The sequence below is a fragment of the Saccoglossus kowalevskii genome, chromosome 1 (genome assembly GCF_978046115.1).
Source record: "Saccoglossus kowalevskii chromosome 1, keSacKowa6.1, whole genome shotgun sequence".
In the NCBI taxonomy this organism is placed as follows: domain Eukaryota; kingdom Metazoa; phylum Hemichordata; class Enteropneusta; family Harrimaniidae; genus Saccoglossus; species Saccoglossus kowalevskii.
Genome location: NC_140641.1, coordinates 23798178 through 23817306, shown reverse-complemented (window position 1 = coordinate 23817306; position 19129 = coordinate 23798178). Strand labels below are relative to the sequence as shown.

Sequence of the window (19129 nt, the reverse complement as noted above, 5' to 3'; positions counted from 1 at the left end):
GTTGGCCTGACAGGAACTAATAAATTCCAGATTGTAGTGAGATACTGAAAACATTGGTATTTACACAACTGTGCCATTCACAATTTAGCTTCATCAGCTCCTTCTAAACTTTTCTAGTATTGTGAATTTCAGGCTTCCCATTCTCATGCCCATGTTTAGGCAAGTCAGATACAGCTTTAATTTAACAGCCCAACTTGTGTACATAGGATCAAATCTGAGGATGCAGCAAACACAAACACATTACGTTCTTTCAAATCTTTATTGTGATAATTATTGCATCGTAAGAACTGTGTTCTGGTTAATTCATATACATGTTCAGCCTCTGAATGTTATGAAATATCACATAAAACACTTACAACTACATTATCACAAACATATTGTTTGATCTGGTGCATTTGTTTTATAAATTTTATTTGAAGTTTACAATAGTCACCCTGGAAAAACCAATATAGTAAAGCTATGTAGTTCATACTCTGTGAACTTGCCCAGTATGTTATAACTAGCACAGTATCTGCAGTATGGATAGCCACTGTGGCTACATTGTTTTCATACCCAGTTATCTTCTTATTTAGTCACTTCACATGTAGGAGGTAGATAATATGAGGTTAGTACGAGGATACCTCAAAGTATGCACGAAGACAGTACAGCTGAAGTATTGATGCGATGGTGTACTGTCTGAGTGCATACTTTGAGGTAACCTTGTAATAAACTTATTATTATACATCTTTTTATTCCAAGGATACATCAAGTTTAGAACAGAATCAGCCAACTTCTTTGTGTGGAGTCTGATCAAAACCTTGTGGCAGCAATGTTTGTTTTTATTATTAGAGACCGGCGTAATCATTCCATATTTGGAATTCACATTTCCTAATACGTAGGATAAAAATACCCCTAAAATACCGCAAAATTACGGTATGCTGTAACTTTAAACTTAAAGATGTTACGGTGACAGATGTATAATAATATTACATAATATCACAATATTCAGGTTAATTCAGCAAAAATAAATATGCTACTATAATATACACTTTATATTCAGTTGTGTTACCCGAAAGTTATATCACCTTTGTGGAGACAGTGACATGTTTTTTAAAAGATGACAATTTTCTCAAAATTTCTCTTCAATAAGTGGTGTAAGTGATATTAAATGAATTATCTTTAACATAAATATGAGACATAGTTTAAAATATGAACATCTGGGTTATTTTGCAGCACAGTGAAGCTTGTTTCGCCTGCTGCCATGTTTGTGGTCGTTCTGAAGACTAACATTCATGACATGTGAATATTACCTAAAGAAAAGAATGATTTGCACTCCAGCCCACACACCGATATTCGGCCAGTAATATACCAGTATATATTTTGTTTTTGTCATATTTAAATCTATTTACTGACTGCCAAACATTTTACAAAAGCAGTTTTGGTCCAGTTTGCAAAAAAAAAATTTAACATCCTAAAATTGAAAATTCCTCAAGTTATGGGTAGTTTTAGGTGGAAAAGAACAAACAAGATTGATTCAATGTAACTGTCCAATCATAGTGGCTGGTGTAAAAAAATGAAAATATAGAAAAATATATTATACCATCATAAATTGAACAAATCTTACTGAAAGTTAATAAAGATTCTTTTGAAAAATGTATCATCAACAAAAATAGTGATCGAAAACTATGGAATGTACTTAAATCAAAATCTAGTTTAGAGAAGATTTGCTAATACAATATTTACTCTATTAGAAGTGCATATCCAATAGAAGCACATATAAAACAAAAAATCACATTGGTTGTTTATCATTAAAATATGACCTCCCTTGACATTAGAAACACCACTGTAATTTCTGTGAATGCTTGTGCAACTAATAGAGCAAATACAGTACCAATTATTGAACTAATCTGAGAATTGGCATTCAACTAATTGGAAATATCATTTTCTGATCAGATTACAATAGGAACAAATTGTCTTTCAATTTGATACAAAAGAGTTACAAAATGATGCTGTCAGATGTCAAATCATCCAGTCAGAGGAAATGATCTCTTACTGAGCATGATTTGTACAATGAAATCATTAGAGGTGATGGATGATGTATCATGTTGTGATCAAGATACACTCATTCAGTATACATTTCACTGTATTCTTTTGCTGTATGTTTGTAAACATTCACAGCAGCCATGTTACAGGAAGGCCAGTTTGATGTTGATGTCAACGACTGTAATGTGGTGGACTGACCCGTCATACAATCAAACAAATCAAAGTGCAGTTGCTTCACTTCAATGCCAAGCTTAGTACGAGTATACTCTTTGGAGATGAGATAAATCTTGCGATTAACGTTAGTAATACAAAGTATATCATTATCACATGTCTGTTTGTGTGGCAGTGGAATACCTCGGCTCCAACTGAGAGAGGCCAGATCAAAAACCCAAATATATGGATCTTCAGTGTTTTTGGTTCCCCCGACTATATAGATTTCGGAATTCAATAAGAAAGCATCTCGAAAGTGACCAATATTTGGCGGAGGATGGTAAGCGGATATCAGGTACCATTTTCCAAAGGCAGGCAAGTAAGCTTGCATGGTGTCCACACTATCATCACTGTTGAATACCAACAATCTATTGCGTTCTTTGTAAGCTACTGCAATTGGCCCACCCATGCCTTCTAAAAGTGGTGTGCCCTGTTGCCACATGTTGGTTTCTGGATCATATACTTCAACCTCATCCATACAGAACTTGCCTGAACTGATACCACCAATACAATAGATAAGTCCAGACAACGAACACACTGCATAGTTACGACGTTTCATATTCATGGGAGATTTCTTAGACCAAGTATTATACCTGGTGTTGTATTTCCACATAATGTCACCAAATGTGGCAAAATCCTCTCCTCCCATTACATAAACATCATTATTCAATGTGACGACTTTTATACAGGTTAACGTGGATGGAAGGGTGCTCAAATTGTTCCATTTGCCTGTCTGTGACATATAACACTGGGCACTGATGTATCCATTCTCACCATCCTCCCCTCCGAACAAAAGAATGCCAGGTGTTGTTAGTGACACTCGCGGCTTGAATTGGTTATTGTTTTCCTGACTAGGGCATGTTACTGGGAACTTCCTTGCCTGCTTTATATGCTGACTAATTATTGGTGATTGCATTACAGATGGTTGTCTTGATATTGCAGAATCTAAATAATTCTTATTAATAAAAGGAAACCGAACATGTTGCATGACCTCTCCAATGTGCGACTGGCGTGTTTTGTCAAAATTTATCCATCTGACAACTGCATCTAAAACCATGTCTTCCTCGTTAACGTCCAAAGAGTCGTTGGATATGATCTCAATTAGATGATGACGTGAGAGTTCCAAGAATTCTTTGCTCTTGTAAAGTGAGCAAAAATGTGTGATAATGAGAGTGATAGCTTCACGATCAACAGCTGGACAAAGAAGCGCCGGAGAGGAATTGAGAACTTTTAAACAATTTGACAATGACAACTTATCTAACATTAACTTAGCGCAATGATCAGTTAATATCTCCGACTGGATCTGTAGATAGTTTGCAGTGACTAGGACTTCTTCCAAACAGCTAGAATTCAGCAACATCTGTGGAGTGTACAAGAAATCTAATAGAATTTTGAATATGCGTGGATTAACTTCATTCAATTTTACATGATTGCATTTCTTCTCTTGCATTTCATTGGTAAACATTGCTTTGAAATAGTCGCTTCCGCTGGCCAATACAGCACGATGACACTGGAAGTACTTTCCAGCAACCTCAATCACAGTGTCCGTCAACTTTGGAATGTGTCTCATCTCATTAAGACTCAGGAGAATTGCTCTAGCATGATTGACATCACAAAAGTTTATCTTCTTCGTATTAGTTTTGATTTTGTGCTTTTGTTGCGTAGAGATCTCTGTATAAAACTGTTCGCATGCTTTCTCCAATGACCACAACTGGATTTTCTTGGCAATAGTTGTTACGTCTTTAAGGTTCCCCTCCTCAATGCAAATATTGGACGTATAAATAAAATCAATGACTGCGCCAACAGCAGCTGACTTGACCTTGTGAAAAGTAACAGTACTCTCTCTAATCCACATTTCGTTAGTTTTCTTGTTATGGCCATTGAAGCTTGCAGCCATAAGCAATGCCTTGTGGCATTTGAATTCCAAATCGCCTGCCTTAATGATGAAGTCCGTCAGTTCATTATTTTGTCTCATCACATTCAAAAGATTCAATACCCGAGATTGATGACTGCTGTCACTAACTATCCGTCTCCGATTTTTGGGGGTTGATGAAACAGTTCCCATTGCTGCAGCTCAGAGAAGATCTATAAGAAGAGAAAACGTTATTAATAATAATACAAACACATACATTTTGGAATTGTCGTAATCGAAACAATCATCCTAGGTAACACCAATAGAAGGTTTGGCAAATATGTATGAATTTTTCTGTAATTTTCTTGTTAAACATTTCCCATTGTCTAACAGGTCTTCATCAACATTTTTGACAAAATGTAGACAGAATTATGCAGGTCTCTTTTGTGAAAAGATATGAAAGATGACTTTGGCATACAAAAAGTTATACGGTATATACTTCAGTTGGTTACATCTGTATTTTAAAAACAAGACAAACAATAATCCCTTTTATCTAGATGCAAAACAAGTCATCTGAAGATGACACAGCCAACACTTGTCAGATGTGATTATAGTTGGCTATGAATTATAAAATTTGAATGTATATGTATAAAATCGGGTAGGAAGATTAAGTTGAAAATCAACATTACAAGGCACCCTATACCCTATATTGACAGATCAAGTAAGTCTATACCAAGTTTGGTCTCATTCGGACAATAAGTTCACAAGATATTAAGAAAAAAAATCAAAATTAATTAAATATGCAAATGAGCTTGTTAATTAAGTTCAAACTCAATATTCCATAGCACATAAATCATATATTGACAGATCAAGTATATCTATACCAAGTTTGGTCTCAAATAAAAAATCGGTTGAGCCATCTCCGAGAAATCACTCCGGACGGACTGACGAAGGCGTAACTACAAGCCCCCTCAGACTTTGTCTGGGTGGGGGCTAATAATATGCACAGACTGACACATACTGAACATGGCCATCAGTCGACCATCTTTAATTGAACTTTGCAATCAAATGAGGTGGCCTGGTACAAGTTTAAACCCAATGTATGCATGCATACAACTGTGAATCATGTTCAGTCATGTTATGGATAATTGACTCAAGTCGGTACAAGTTTATGTATGTTTAGTTAAATGACTTTTAACACTTTCATTCAATTTATTTCAATTGACAGGTACTGAAACTGAGATGTGACAATGCCTTAAAATAGATCTCAAAAGAATGTGTTAAATGGCTCCAGGGAAGTAATTTACTTCATTCAAATTGGCCTACATTGCGTGACTGTTGAACATAATATTATGGACACGGACAAGTCTCTTCAACACTTATTATTACATAAGATCCAAGAAATGAAAAAAAAAATCAGGACTAGATGAATTGTGACTTTATAAGCAGCATTACAAAACAACCTGTAATGAATAAACAAGTATCTCTTTATTTTAAACAGGTGATATTGGCATGGGGATATAAAAATAATTGTTTTGGCTTCCACTAACCCATCTCCAGTCAAAAGTAGCTGGGCTTCCACTAATCCTTTGCAAGTCAACAGTGGCTAGGACTCCACTAACCCAACATCAGTCACCAATGGCTGGACTTCTCCTAACCTTTCACCAATCAACAATGGCTGGGCTTCCACCAACCCTTTGCAAGTCACAAATGGCTGGACTACCACCAACCCTTTGCAAGTCACAAATGGCTGGACTACCACCAACCCTTTGCAAGTCACAAATGGCTGGGTTTCCACTAACCCCTCACCTGCCATTAATGGCTGGGCTTCCACTATTCCTTCACCAGTCACTAATGGCTGGGCTTCCACTATTCCTTCACCAGTCACTAATGGCTGGGACTCCACTAACCCACCTCCAGTCACTAATGGCTGGGACTCCACTAACCCACCTCCAGTCACTAATGGCTGGGACTCCACTAACCCACCTCCAGTCACAAATGGCTGGACTACCACCAACCCCTTGCAAGACACAAATGGCTGGGTTTCCACTAACCCCTCACCGGCCACTAATGGCTAGGCTTCCACTAACCCACCTCCAGTCACCAATGGCTGGGCTTCCACTATTCCGTCACCAGTCACTAATGGCTGGGCTTCCACTATTCCTTCACCAGTCACCAATGGCTGGGCTTCCACTATTCCTTCACCAGTCACTAATGGCTGGGTTTCCACTATTCCTTCACCAGTCACTAATGGCTGGGCTTCCACTATTCCTTCACCAGTCACCAATGGCTGGGCTTCCACTATTCCTTCACTAGTCACTAATGGCTGGACTTCGACTAACCCACCTCCAGTCACCAATGGCTGGGCTTCCACTATTTCTTCACCAGTCACTAATGGCTGGGCTTCCACTATTCCTTCACCAGTCACCAATGGCTGTGCTTCCACTATTCCTTCACCAGTCACCAATGGCTGGGCTTCCACTAACCCACCTCCAGTCACCAATGGCTGGGCTTCCACTATTTCTGCACCAGTCACCAATGGCTGGGCTTCCACTATTCCTTCACCAGTCACCAATGGCTGGGCTTCCACTATTCCTTCACCAGTCACTAATGGCTGGGCTTCCACTATTCCTACACCAGTCATTAATGGCTGGGCTTCCACTATTCCTTCACCAGTCACCAATGGCTGGGCTTCCACTATTCCTTCACCAGTCACTAATGGCTGGGCTTCCACTAACCATTTACTAGTCACTAATGGCAGGGCTTCCACTATTCCTTCACCAGTCACTAATGGCTGGGCTTCCACTATTCCTTCACCAGTCACTAATGGCTGGGCTTCCACTATTCCTTCACCAGTCACCAATGGCTGGGCTTCCACTATTTCTTCACCAGTCACCAATGGCTGGGCTTCCACTATTCCTTCACCAGTCACTAATGGCTGGGCTTCCACTATTCCTTCACCAGTCACTAATGGCTGGGCTTCCACTATTTCTTCACCAGTCACTAATGGCTGGGCTTCCACTATTCCTTCACCAGTCACTAATGGCTGGGCTTCCACTATTCTTCACTACTCACTAATGGCTGGGCTTCCACTATTTCTTCACCAGTCACCAATGGCTGGGCTTCCACTATTCCTTCACCAGTCACTAATGGCTGGGCTTCCACTATTCTTTCACCAGTCACTAATGGCAGGGCTTCAACTATTCCTTCACCAGTCACTAATGGCTGGGCTTCCACTATTCCTTCACCAGTCACTAATGGCTGGGCTTCCACTATTCCTTCACCAGTCACCAATGGCTGGGCTTCCACTATTTCTTCACCAGTCACCAATGGCTGGGCTTCCACTATTCCTTCACTAGCCACCAATGGCTGGGCTTCCACTATTCCTTCATCAGTCACCAACGGCTGGGCTTCCACTATTCCTTCACCAGTCACCAATGGCTGGGCTTCCATTATTCCTTCACCAGTCACCAATGGCTGGGCTTCCACTATTCCTTCACCAGTCACTAATGGCTGGGCTTCCACTATTCCTTCACCAGTCACTAATGGCTGGGCTTCCACTATTCCTTCACCAGTCACCAATGGCTGGGCTTCCACTATTCCTTCACCAGTCACTAATGGCTGGGCTTCCACTATTCCTTCACCAGTCAATAATGGCTGGGCTTCCACTATTCCTTCACCAGTCACTAATGGCTGGGCTTCCACTATTCTTCACTAGTCACTAATGGCTGGGCTTCCACTATTTCTTCACCAGTCACCAATGGCTGGGCTTCCACTATTCCTTCACCAGTCACTAATGGCTGGGCTTCCACTATTCTTCACTAGTCACTAATGGCTGGGCTTCCACTATTTCTTCACCAGTCACCAATGGTTGGGCTTCCACTATTCCTTCACCAGTCACTAATGGCTGGGCTTCCACTATTCTTTCACCAGTCACTAATGGCAGGGCTTCAACTATTCCTTCACCAGTCACTAATGGCTGGGTTTCCACTAACCCCTCACCTGCCATTAATGGCTAGACTTCCACTATTCCTTCACCAGTCACTAATGGCTGGGCTTCCACTATTCCTTCACCAGTCACCAATGGCTGGGCTTCCACTAACCCACCTCCAGTCACCAATGGCTGGGCTTCCACTATTTCTGCACCAGTCACCAATGGCTGGGCTTCCATTATTTCTTCACCAGTCACTAATGGCTGGGCTTCCACTATTCCTTCACCAGTCACCAATGGCTGGGCTTCCACTATTCCCTCACCAGTCACTAATGGCTGGGCTTCCACTATTCCTTCACCAGTCACCAATGGCTGGGCTTCCACTAACCCACCTCCAGTCACCAATGGCTGGGCTTCCACTATTCCTTCACCAGTCACTAATGGCTGGGCTTCCACTATTCCTTCACCAGTCACCAATGGCTGGGCTTCCACTAACCCACCTCCAGTCACTAATGGCTGGGCTTCCACTATTCTTCACTAGTCACTAATGGCTGGGCTTCCATTATTTCTTCACCAGTCACTAATGGCTGGGCTTCCACTATTCCTTCACCAGTCACTAATGGCTGGGCTTCCACTATTCCTTCACCAGTCACCAATGGCTGGGCTTCCACTATTCCTTCACCAGTCACTAATGGCTGGGCTTCCACTATTCCTTCACCAGTCACCAATGGCTGGGCTTCCACTATTCCTTCACCAGTCACTAATGGCTGGGCTTCCACTATTCTTCACTAGTCACTAATGGCTGGGCTTCCACTATTTCTTCACCAGTCACCAATGGCTGGGCTTCCACTATTCCTTCACCAGTCACTAATGGCTGGGCTTCCACTATTCTTTCACCAGTCACTAATGGCAGGGCTTCAACTATTCCTTCACCAGTCACTAATGGCTGGGCTTCCACTATTCCTTCATCAGTCACCAACGGCTGGGCTTCCACTATTCCTTCACCAGTCACCAATGGCTGGGCTTCCATTATTCCTTCACAAGTCACCAATGGCTGGGCTTCCACTATTCCTTCACCAGTCACTAATGGCTGGGCTTCCACTATTCCTTCACCAGTCACTAATGGCTGGGCTTCCACTATTCCTTCACCAGTCACCAATGGCTGGGCTTCCACTATTCCTTCACCAGTCACTAATGGCTGGGCTTCCACTATTCCTTCACCAGTCAATAATGGCTGGGCTTCCACTATTCCTTCACCAGTCACTAATGGCTGGGCTTCCACTATTCTTCACTAGTCACTAATGGCTGGGCTTCCACTATTTCTTCACCAGTCACCAATGGCTGGGCTTCCACTATTCCTTCACCAGTCACTAATGGCTGGGCTTCCACTATTCTTCACTAGTCACTAATGGCTGGGCTTCCACTATTTCTTCACCAGTCACTAATGGCTGGGCTTCCACTATTCCTTCACCAGTCACCAATGGCTGGGCTTCCACTATTCCTTCACCAGTCACTAATGGCTGGGCTTCCACTATTCTTCACTAGTCACTAATGGCTGGGCTTCCACTATTTCTTCACCAGTCACCAATGGCTGGGCTTCCACTATTCCTTCACCAGTCACTAATGGCTGGGCTTCCACTATTCTTTCACCAGTCACTAATGGCAGGGCTTCAACTATTCCTTCACCAGTCACTAATGGCTGGGCTTCCACTATTCCTTCATCAGTCACCAACGGCTGGGCTTCCACTATTCCTTCACCAGTCACCAATGGCTGGGCTTCCATTATTCCTTCACAAGTCACCAATGGCTGGGCTTCCACTATTCCTTCACCAGTCACTAATGGCTGGGCTTCCACTATTCCTTCACCAGTCACTAATGGCTGGGCTTCCACTATTCCTTCACCAGTCACCAATGGCTGGGATTCCACTATTCCTTCACCAGTCACTAATGGCTGGGCTTCCACTATTCCTTCACCAGTCAATAATGGCTGGGCTTCCACTATTCCTTCACCAGTCACTAATGGCTGGGCTTCCACTATTCTTCACTAGTCACTAATGGCTGGGCTTCCACTATTTCTTCACCAGTCACCAATGGCTGGGCTTCCACTATTCCTTCACCAGTCACTAATGGCTGGGCTTCCACTATTCTTCACTAGTCACTAATGGCTGGGCTTCCACTATTTCTTCACCAGTCACCAATGGTTGGGCTTCCACTATTCCTTCACCAGTCACTAATGGCTGGGCTTCCACTATTCTTTCACCAGTCACTAATGGCAGGGCTTCAACTATTCCTTCACCAGTCACTAATGGCTGGGTTTCCACTAACCCCTCATCTGCCATTAATGGCTAGACTTCCACTATTCCTTCACCAGTCACTAATGGCTGGGCTTCCACTATTCCTTCACCAGTCACCAATGGCTGGGCTTCCACTAACCCACCTCCAGTCACCAATGGCTGGGCTTCCACTATTTCTGCACCAGTCACCAATGGCTGGGCTTCCATTATTTCTTCACCAGTCACTAATGGCTGGGCTTCCACTATTCCTTCACCAGTCACCAATGGCTGGGCTTCCACTATTCCCTCACCAGTCACTAATGGCTGGGCTTCCACTATTCCTTCACCAGTCACCAATGGCTGGGCTTCCACTAACCCACCTCCAGTCACCAATGGCTGGGCTTCCACTATTCCTTCACCAGTCACTAATGGCTGGGCTTCCACTATTCCTTCACCAGTCACCAATGGCTGGGCTTCCACTAACCCACCTCCAGTCACCAATGGCTGGGCTTCCACTATTCCTTCACCAGTCACTAATGGCTGGGCTTCCACTATTCTTCACTAGTCACTAATGGCTGGGCTTCCATTATTTCTTCACCAGTCACTAATGGCTGGGCTTCCACTATTCCTTCACCAGTCACTAATGGCTGGGCTTCCACTATTCCTTCACCAGTCACCAATGGCTGGGCTTCCACTATTTCTTCACCAGTCACTAATGGCTGGGCTTCCACTATTCCTTCACCAGTCACTAATGGCTGGGCTTCCACTATTCTTCACTAGTCACTAATGGCTGGGCTTCCATTATTTCTTCACCAGTCACTAATGGCTGGGCTTCCACTATTCCTTCACCAGTCACTAATGGCTGGGCTTCCACTATTCCTTCACCAGTCACCAATGGCTGGGCTTCCACTAACCCACCTCCAGTCACCAATGGCTGGGCTTCCACTATTCCTTCACCAGTCACTAATGGCTGGGCTTCCACTATTCTTCACTAGTCACTAATGGTTGGGCTTCCACTATTCTTCACTAGTCACTAATGGCTGGGCTTCCACTATTTCGTCACCAGTCACCAATGGCTGGGCTTCCACTATTCCTTCACCAGTCACTAATGGCTGGGCTTCCACTAACCATTTACTAGTCACTAATGGCTGGGCTTCCACTATTTCTTCACCAGTCACCAATGGCTGGGCTTCCACTATTCCTTCACCAGTCACTAATGGCTGGGCTTCCACTAACCATTTACTAGTCACTAATGGCTGGGCTTCCACTAACCATTTACTAGTCACTAATGGATGGGCTTCCACTAACCCTTTATATAAATACCTTGTACTTGTGATGTTTAAGCTATTTGTAAATGTACTTGTACCAGGATCATATACAATGTATCGGGTACCCACAATCACTATGAACAGTGCTCACGGTCACGTAATCTCAATTCAGCAAATACATTGTAAGTACATTTGGATATCATCAGGTAGGCTTGTGTCAATAAATTACCAGGAATGTCATGCTGTAGGCTTAATACAAACCTAAAATTATAGTCGTGTGGTTGCTAATCTATTCTTTTAGTCGTCTGAGATTGATCATATTTGCGGTTGTGCTGGCCAATGGTATGTACATAGTGGTCCTATGAATAACAGTAAACAGGTACTCACATAATACGTTTCACACACCAGCAAATTATTCTCTGATTATTTGTTCTTTATTTTCCAGTACAAGTAAGTCACTATTCCATCTTCTGATATTATTTTTATCTAGATTATTAGATTATTGGATACTTATCATCATAGTGTTCAAATAAAAAATTATCTGAATGCTTATTGGTAATTTGTTAATATTATCTCTAGATTTATATATATATTTGTTACTCATTTTCCAACCAGCTGCAATAATGTTATAATAATCATAATATTTATTCAACATTAAAAAACAAACTACAGTGAGTTGTTCTATAGTCGTATAAAAATATACTCAAATAAACTAAACTAAAATGCAGTAAAGTTGAACAAACTAAACAGAATGCTAAATAAAGCTAAATAACAAACACATAAAGAATCACAATATACTTGTACAATACAATACAATACGATACAATAACTATGGCGAAAAGAATAGTTTTAATTTTAATTTTGGTGGAGCTGCTCATATCTCATACATTTTTGTATATATTGTGCAGTTCTGATTCCTGTACAATTTTCCATAATTTCTTTGAATTTTTCTGGTTCATTTAATTTGCTAAACTTTTGTATAATTTCCTTACAGTAGTTGAATAATTCAATTCTGTGTGTATTATACAGACTGCAGTCCATAAGGAAATGTACCTCATCTTCAATCTGCTTGTTGTCACAGGCTCTTTCATTCCTTGGAGTTTTGCAATGCCTGCCAGTTTCAATATGAAGTTTATGATCAGAGATTCTGCTCTGTTGTCATCAAATAGAGCTTCTTTCCATTTTATTATGTAATTCTCTTTCAGCAAAACAGATATTGTCATGGTTTGGAGCTGTTTCTCCTATTTTATTTGTTGTTTGATTGCTTTATCAAGATTGTTATCACTGATTATTTTGTCAACATTTTTCGTCCACCCAGTCTTTATTATATTGACCTCATCAAAGGTGCTTTTTATTAACTTGGGCGTCTCTGGGAGTTTTGATCTGAACCAGAATTTAATTATTTGTTAATTAATTTTTATGACCAGAGGGTATCTTCCCAATTCCCTTAAAATTGTAGGCTTAATAGCATTCTTTTTAACCCCCAAAGGTAATCTGCAAAAAGAATAGTTAACATTTTCAATAACATCTCTATTTTTAACAACTTCCTCTCCCCATACTTCACACCCAATTTATCGAATAGATTTAAAGCTAATTTAGAGTTTTGAATCAGAATTGAGTGTTTGTTTTAGTATAAACAGCACAAATGGTGGCTTTAAAGAGGTATTTGCTGGAATTCCTTGGTGTACATTAAATATGTATATAATATCAACCAATTTCATATATACATATAATAATTAATTAGCAGATCTGTGTTGATGATGTGTTGTTTCAAACTAGCTGTCAGTTATATTAATGCCTAAATACACACAGGCTCATAGATGACACAGAAAACACCAGCTGCTGGTTCACATCATATACACAGATACATGTACTGGTTTGCTCTATTAGTAATGTATATGCTTACATGAATGAGAGAGGTATGTCTATGACCAAGATATGTCCGAGTTATGAGACCCAAACAGCATTCATTGAAAACAAATTATCACCAGTCGGCCATTTTGAATCTGATGTGAAAAAAAATAAGTTCATCAAGTTTGACCAAAGTACAAAAATTGGTTTCAGAATGACAGAAATGCTTAATTTTGATTAATTTTCAGCACTAATATGGTCGCCATTCAGCCATTTTAAATCAGATTACAAGAATGCACATGCATATGTATCCCAATTACAGTACAATTAATGCATACGTAAACTTCAGTTTTGTGAGAGGTATACATTCTGTAGTTGTGAAAATTTCTCCAAGGTCCTACGACATGGTAAGTCAGCATTTTTCCTGAAATTTTGTGTTCACAAAATAATATCAGATCGCAAAAAATTGAAGTTTGAACATGATCAGCAATGTGGAGTATGCATGCACATACAGAAATTATAGTAGTTTGTTCGTATGGGTTCAACAAAAAGCAAAAAAGGACTAACATAGACTCACAATTCCCTAAGAATGTTGGTGAAAGGCATATTCAATGATGCTGTATGGCTGCAAACTTCTTCTAATTTAGTGGACAAAGAGACACACCCACCATATGTTGTTCAATCTCAAGTGAGATTTACCGTGACCGCAAGAAAGAATGGAACAGCAATATTGCAGACACTGTTTTGCTAACAAATTTAAAATAGCTGCACAAAGTGTTGCCACAGGAAGAAATGGTGACCTTAAGCAAAACAGTGTCTCATACTGCTGTTCTATACTTCTTGCAGTCACAGTAAAGTATTTAACAGACAACTGGCATATGTAATGAATATTTTGAGTGACGATTAGCATATGGTAATGATCATGACGTTTAATTAGTGTTTTAGCCCCAATTTTTCAGTATGGTACGTGCAGGTGCTGAAGTAAGGTGAAATAGACAATCGGCTTGTTCATTTCATAATGATGAAATTGTGAGACAAAATATTAGGAGAAAAGAACAGAATATTTGGCAACATATGGGTTCAACATGATGGGTCAACTTTGGATCATTCAAATTCTACCATCTTTAGCACGTCTCCCTGTTGAAAATCCCTCAACTAACGATAAATGATGAAAACATAATTGTTTGTTGATTGTAAACTTTGAGAAATCCTTCCTATAATAACAATGCTAGACTATAGTGACTCATGATGCCAATGTTTTGCATTTAAAGGAACTCTTAATCACATGACTCAATAACTTCAAGGAATGACAATCTATATTTGCAATAGTATCATGAAAAACTTTCAGAAATTCCATATTCAATGCAAAATAACCTTGTCACACAGCACAAGTAAATAATATTACTTGGCCTAAACACAAATGAGTTAATATTTTACCTCATTCCAAATAGTGAAGAAAAAAAAGGCTACAGTAATATAGTAAGAACAACATTAATGACAGGTTGTATGCAAAGTGAACTACTGTAAACACGTTAATTATTCGCTGGTTTTTAATTTTTCTATTCTTACTGATAAGTGAAATTCGCTAAATTAAATCGATGTGAATTTGTAGAATAACAATAGAACTCATTGTTTTCCTCCCTAGTCTGTGAACTTAAAACCCAGTGAAATTGCTCAAAACACCAAAACAATGAAAATATTTTTTGGTTTTACAGTATCGGTCGAGTGTGATCTGGTCACAGACTGGAGCATACACAGGATGTTTATTTGTGGGATTATGCTGATTACAACAAATGTTTTCTTTGGCTCCGAAAGGCTCACCTGTGGAGGTATAACAGAATTCTATTATACCTTCATGCTTAGCTGAAGTTTATATGCCTGAGTTTTCCGTTTCAAAAAACTGTTTTTTTTTAAATCAAAGGATATTTTCGAAAAACAAGGCTATGTGCCTTCTGGTAGATATTAGGCAAATTTTAAATTATTTTAAAAAGTAATTGCCAGAATCTGAAGCCAAATTCACTAAAATGGCATAAAGCCTATTTCAGCCTGAGAATTTGCGAGTAACTGCTTGCATTTACGCCAAAATAAAACTAAAACATTTCACATATTTGCATTTAGCAAATATTCTTCGAAAATATTTGCAGGCAGATCTATAAATAAATTTTATGTAGTAATTTTCATTTAATCATTACCAATGCTCTGAAAAATGAAACTGAACTCATTACAATTGTTTATTTTACACACGAAATGATTTTCATAATCTAATCTGCTAATATTTTAAATTTAAAAACAATGGCTCTTGTATCCTTGACTCAGGCAGCTCAAAACTTGAGCAAAGGTAAAGTCTTGGAAAATGAATAGGAATGACCAAAGTCACCACGGCAGGTACAAAACACAGGTTATAGGTTCCGGTTGCAGGTTCAGGTTACAAGTGATTCAGTGATGGGGAATGCACTGGTTCAGTCAACCCCAGTTTATTTACTCATTAACATGCTAAATCACTGTGTGTTGAGGGACGGTGGCTAACTATGGCACTTTTATTTCTTTTGTAAGAAACTCCACATATGCAGCCACATTGGATGTGATGACATAATTCTTGGTGTCCACTCACTGATTATTTTCATGAATGTCCAGGGTTGATTGGAGCATTTGGTTTTAAGTTTTTATCAATCTGGTGTCTGCAAAGCTTTCCTACCTTGTAATTTTTTAGTCATTCAGTGATAAATTCAGACCCATTTGTCAGCACCTACTGGTACTTTATTTAAAGTGCCTGTGAAATGGCTGCTATTTTCATGCCTAAAATTATCCATTGATACATAAATATTATTATTTTTTAATGTTTCTAAGCATGAATTACTTTTTTAAGTGAAAAAATGTGTTTTATACTCAATCTGCAGCAGCTTTATTTTTGTGTATTTTAAAATGAGGCTCCTCATTAGCTTCTTATTTGCATACAGAAATTCCCCTTGTGACGTCAGAAGGGGAAGTCGCATGGCAGCTTGCATTGTCGATACGTGTAAATAAGGCAAATTTCTTATGCAGTTTTCTCGTCTTTTACTAAATTTTCACTTATGTACTTGTTCGTCGAGGAGGAATGGACCATATAGAACACATACTATCAATTTTTGTTGCATGGGGTTGAGTTAGATGCGAAATATGTTCGTTCTGGTGTAACGTGTCACCGTGATCGTCAGCGGCGCACGTTTGTACACTGTCGCTGGACAAAATAGAATTTGACTTCGCACATGGGAGTCAAAAAGAGTAAAATTGAAAAAAGATTCTGAGTTGTGGCTACGTCCCTACCTGCCAACAGTTCTTGGCTGTCCGCCTTCTCCCCAAAAGAAACTACACTGCCAAACATAATCAAAAGAGGGAAGCCATGCAAGTGCCGTACACTGCATACTGTTAAAACTCAGTTGTAAAGTTATTCCTTTTATAAATGTGGGACTTACTAGTATACCATTGAAATCATGATTTTGTTGTTTGGGAATTGGGAAGATCAATTGAATATGGAGTAAATGTCTGTCATTTTATTTTACTTCCTGGGTGCAAAACATCACTAAACAATTGGTCTTCTGGAGGCATTATACTGCACACCTATGCACTGTCAGTGAGTATTCTTATAAGCAAGCACTAACACAATCATCGCTTACCAAGTAGCGTTAATTATAGAGTGAAATTGAAAACTAATTACAAAATTCCAGTCCAGTAAGTTGTAACATTTCAAACAAATCGCCCTGAATTTCCATCTACCATGGATGCGCATTTCAATATTAGACTATATCAATGGAAGCAACCCAAACAAATGCCACATTTGCAATTAGAAAATGAGTAGTCATGTTTTCTAATTTTATGAAACAAGTATATGATATTAGGCAACGAAAATATGATACAGGGTCAAGTGATTAAACAGTGAAAAACATGCATTCACGTATCAGGTCATAGAATGTGCTCAAATATGGTACCAATGATACCGATGCCAATAATTATTATTACTACCCAACATTTGTAGTTGCGTTCATGCCATGGGGAAATTAATTTAGGTTAACATTTTGGTGGAATGAATCATCACGGGTCTATTAAATGTATTCATGGAGGTACCAGTGATCACCGATAATAATACTGCATAATATCTGTCGTCCAAAATTTGTGGAGAAAAAAAGTCATGAAAGTTTATTTTTAGATTTTTTAAAAGTCACTAGACAATAAATCGGAACCTGAAGTGTTCTCGAGAACCATGTCAAAGTCCCACTACCATGTGTATATTGTGTTCTGGTGACGTCACCAGGGCAATACCTGTATAGTAAGCAAATGAAGGCTAATGAGATGCCTCATTGTGAAATCCAGTAAATGACTGATAGTAGACAGCAACTATGAAACCCAAATTTGTTGGTTAAAATATTTATTTTGCGGCCAGATATATAAATTATGATCATATTTGCATACCAATAAGTGATTTTGGGCTAGCTTTTCACAGGCACTGAAAATTGAGATCAAATCATATATACAGATCATTGTTAAATATAATTTGTAAATATACAAATGAGTGTTCAAGTATTGCTAAAGATACAGCAATGAGGAACAAATAAAAAGTGTAAACAGATATTTTCTCATACTTTAATGGATGTTGTTTGTAATTTGTTGAGCTGTTAATTTTAATAGCTACTGAACCCATTGAATGTCACCTTTCACAAACTAAACCTGCTATTATATCTAGACATGTAACCAATGAGATTTAATGTCCATTTGGTTCATTAAATTATAGTAAAAAACTGTTGTACCATGGTGTTCAAAATCTACAATTTTAAAAACCAACATTTAGATACAGTGGTCTATTTAATTTAGACAATAAAATTATTGTGCAATAAAAATAGATATTTTATATTGATTTTTGTTTGACTAATCTTCCTGGTGAATGGAGATAAAATGAGTTGTTTTCCATGATTACCACACAATCTAAGGCACATAATCCAGCCACCCCCAATCCCCCACCCCACCATGGTTTTATATTCAAGATTGTTAAATTGTATACTCGTATGCCATACAGGAGTGGTCAAAGAAACTGTCTCCCACTTTTGGGGCCAGATACATTAAATGTATGAATAACATCTGCGAATAATGACATGCACGTTAACACGCAGTCGTAAATAAGAATGGTGGGGAGCCCCATACCCGAATAATAAAAACAATCACATTCATGTTGCAGCACGAACAAGACCAAGTTCAAACTCTCAATCTTAAATCTGAATGGGTGTAATTTAATATGGTGGATCACAACATACACTGAATGTCAATCACTCCACGCAATACGTTTATACGTATGTACGTAAGGAAAACAAATCTTGAATCGAGATCTGAAGACAGTGATCAAAACACTGACCATGGCTAGAGATCTTTATCGAGTACGTCAACGGTGAAAGTGTGCATGTTTGAACAATGTTTCTGGGTACCTACCTGTCGCCTAGGAACGAACTTGCGTTTCTTGCGTACTGTCTATTGCAGCGCATCAAAAGCGTACATGTCATATACCAAGTATAAAAGAAGACGCCTTGCGCATCTTGTTCTTACAATCAATAAATGATTGCATTGATATCATTGGGCGTTGTGCGAAAGAGATATTCATCCCGACCAATCACAATACGTCTTTTATTTTGAGAGACTGTAAGATGCGTCCATGTTGCTTGCAGGTATGCGCAGTGTAAGGAACATTTTTCAGTAAACG

General features: G+C 39.4%; 1 protein-coding gene across 1 annotated transcript; it reads right to left on the bottom strand.

The window, feature by feature from the left end:
* Positions 1-240: 240 nt before the first annotated feature.
* Positions 241-18975, bottom strand: LOC100376337 (kelch-like protein 21). The gene is made up of 2 exons (XM_002739638.3): positions 18862-18975; positions 241-4317 (listed from the first exon to the last, which is right to left on the bottom strand). The coding sequence occupies exon 2, from the start codon at positions 4295-4297 to the stop codon at positions 2102-2104; it is 2196 nt and encodes a 731-aa protein (XP_002739684.2). The 5' UTR covers positions 4298-4317; positions 18862-18975; the 3' UTR covers positions 241-2101.
* Positions 18976-19129: the final 154 nt, after the last annotated feature.

Coding starts and splice junctions, on each gene's coding strand:
- LOC100376337 (XM_002739638.3), bottom strand. CDS start 4,297: ATGGGAACTGTTTCATCAACCCCCAAAAATCGGAGACGGATAGTTAGT.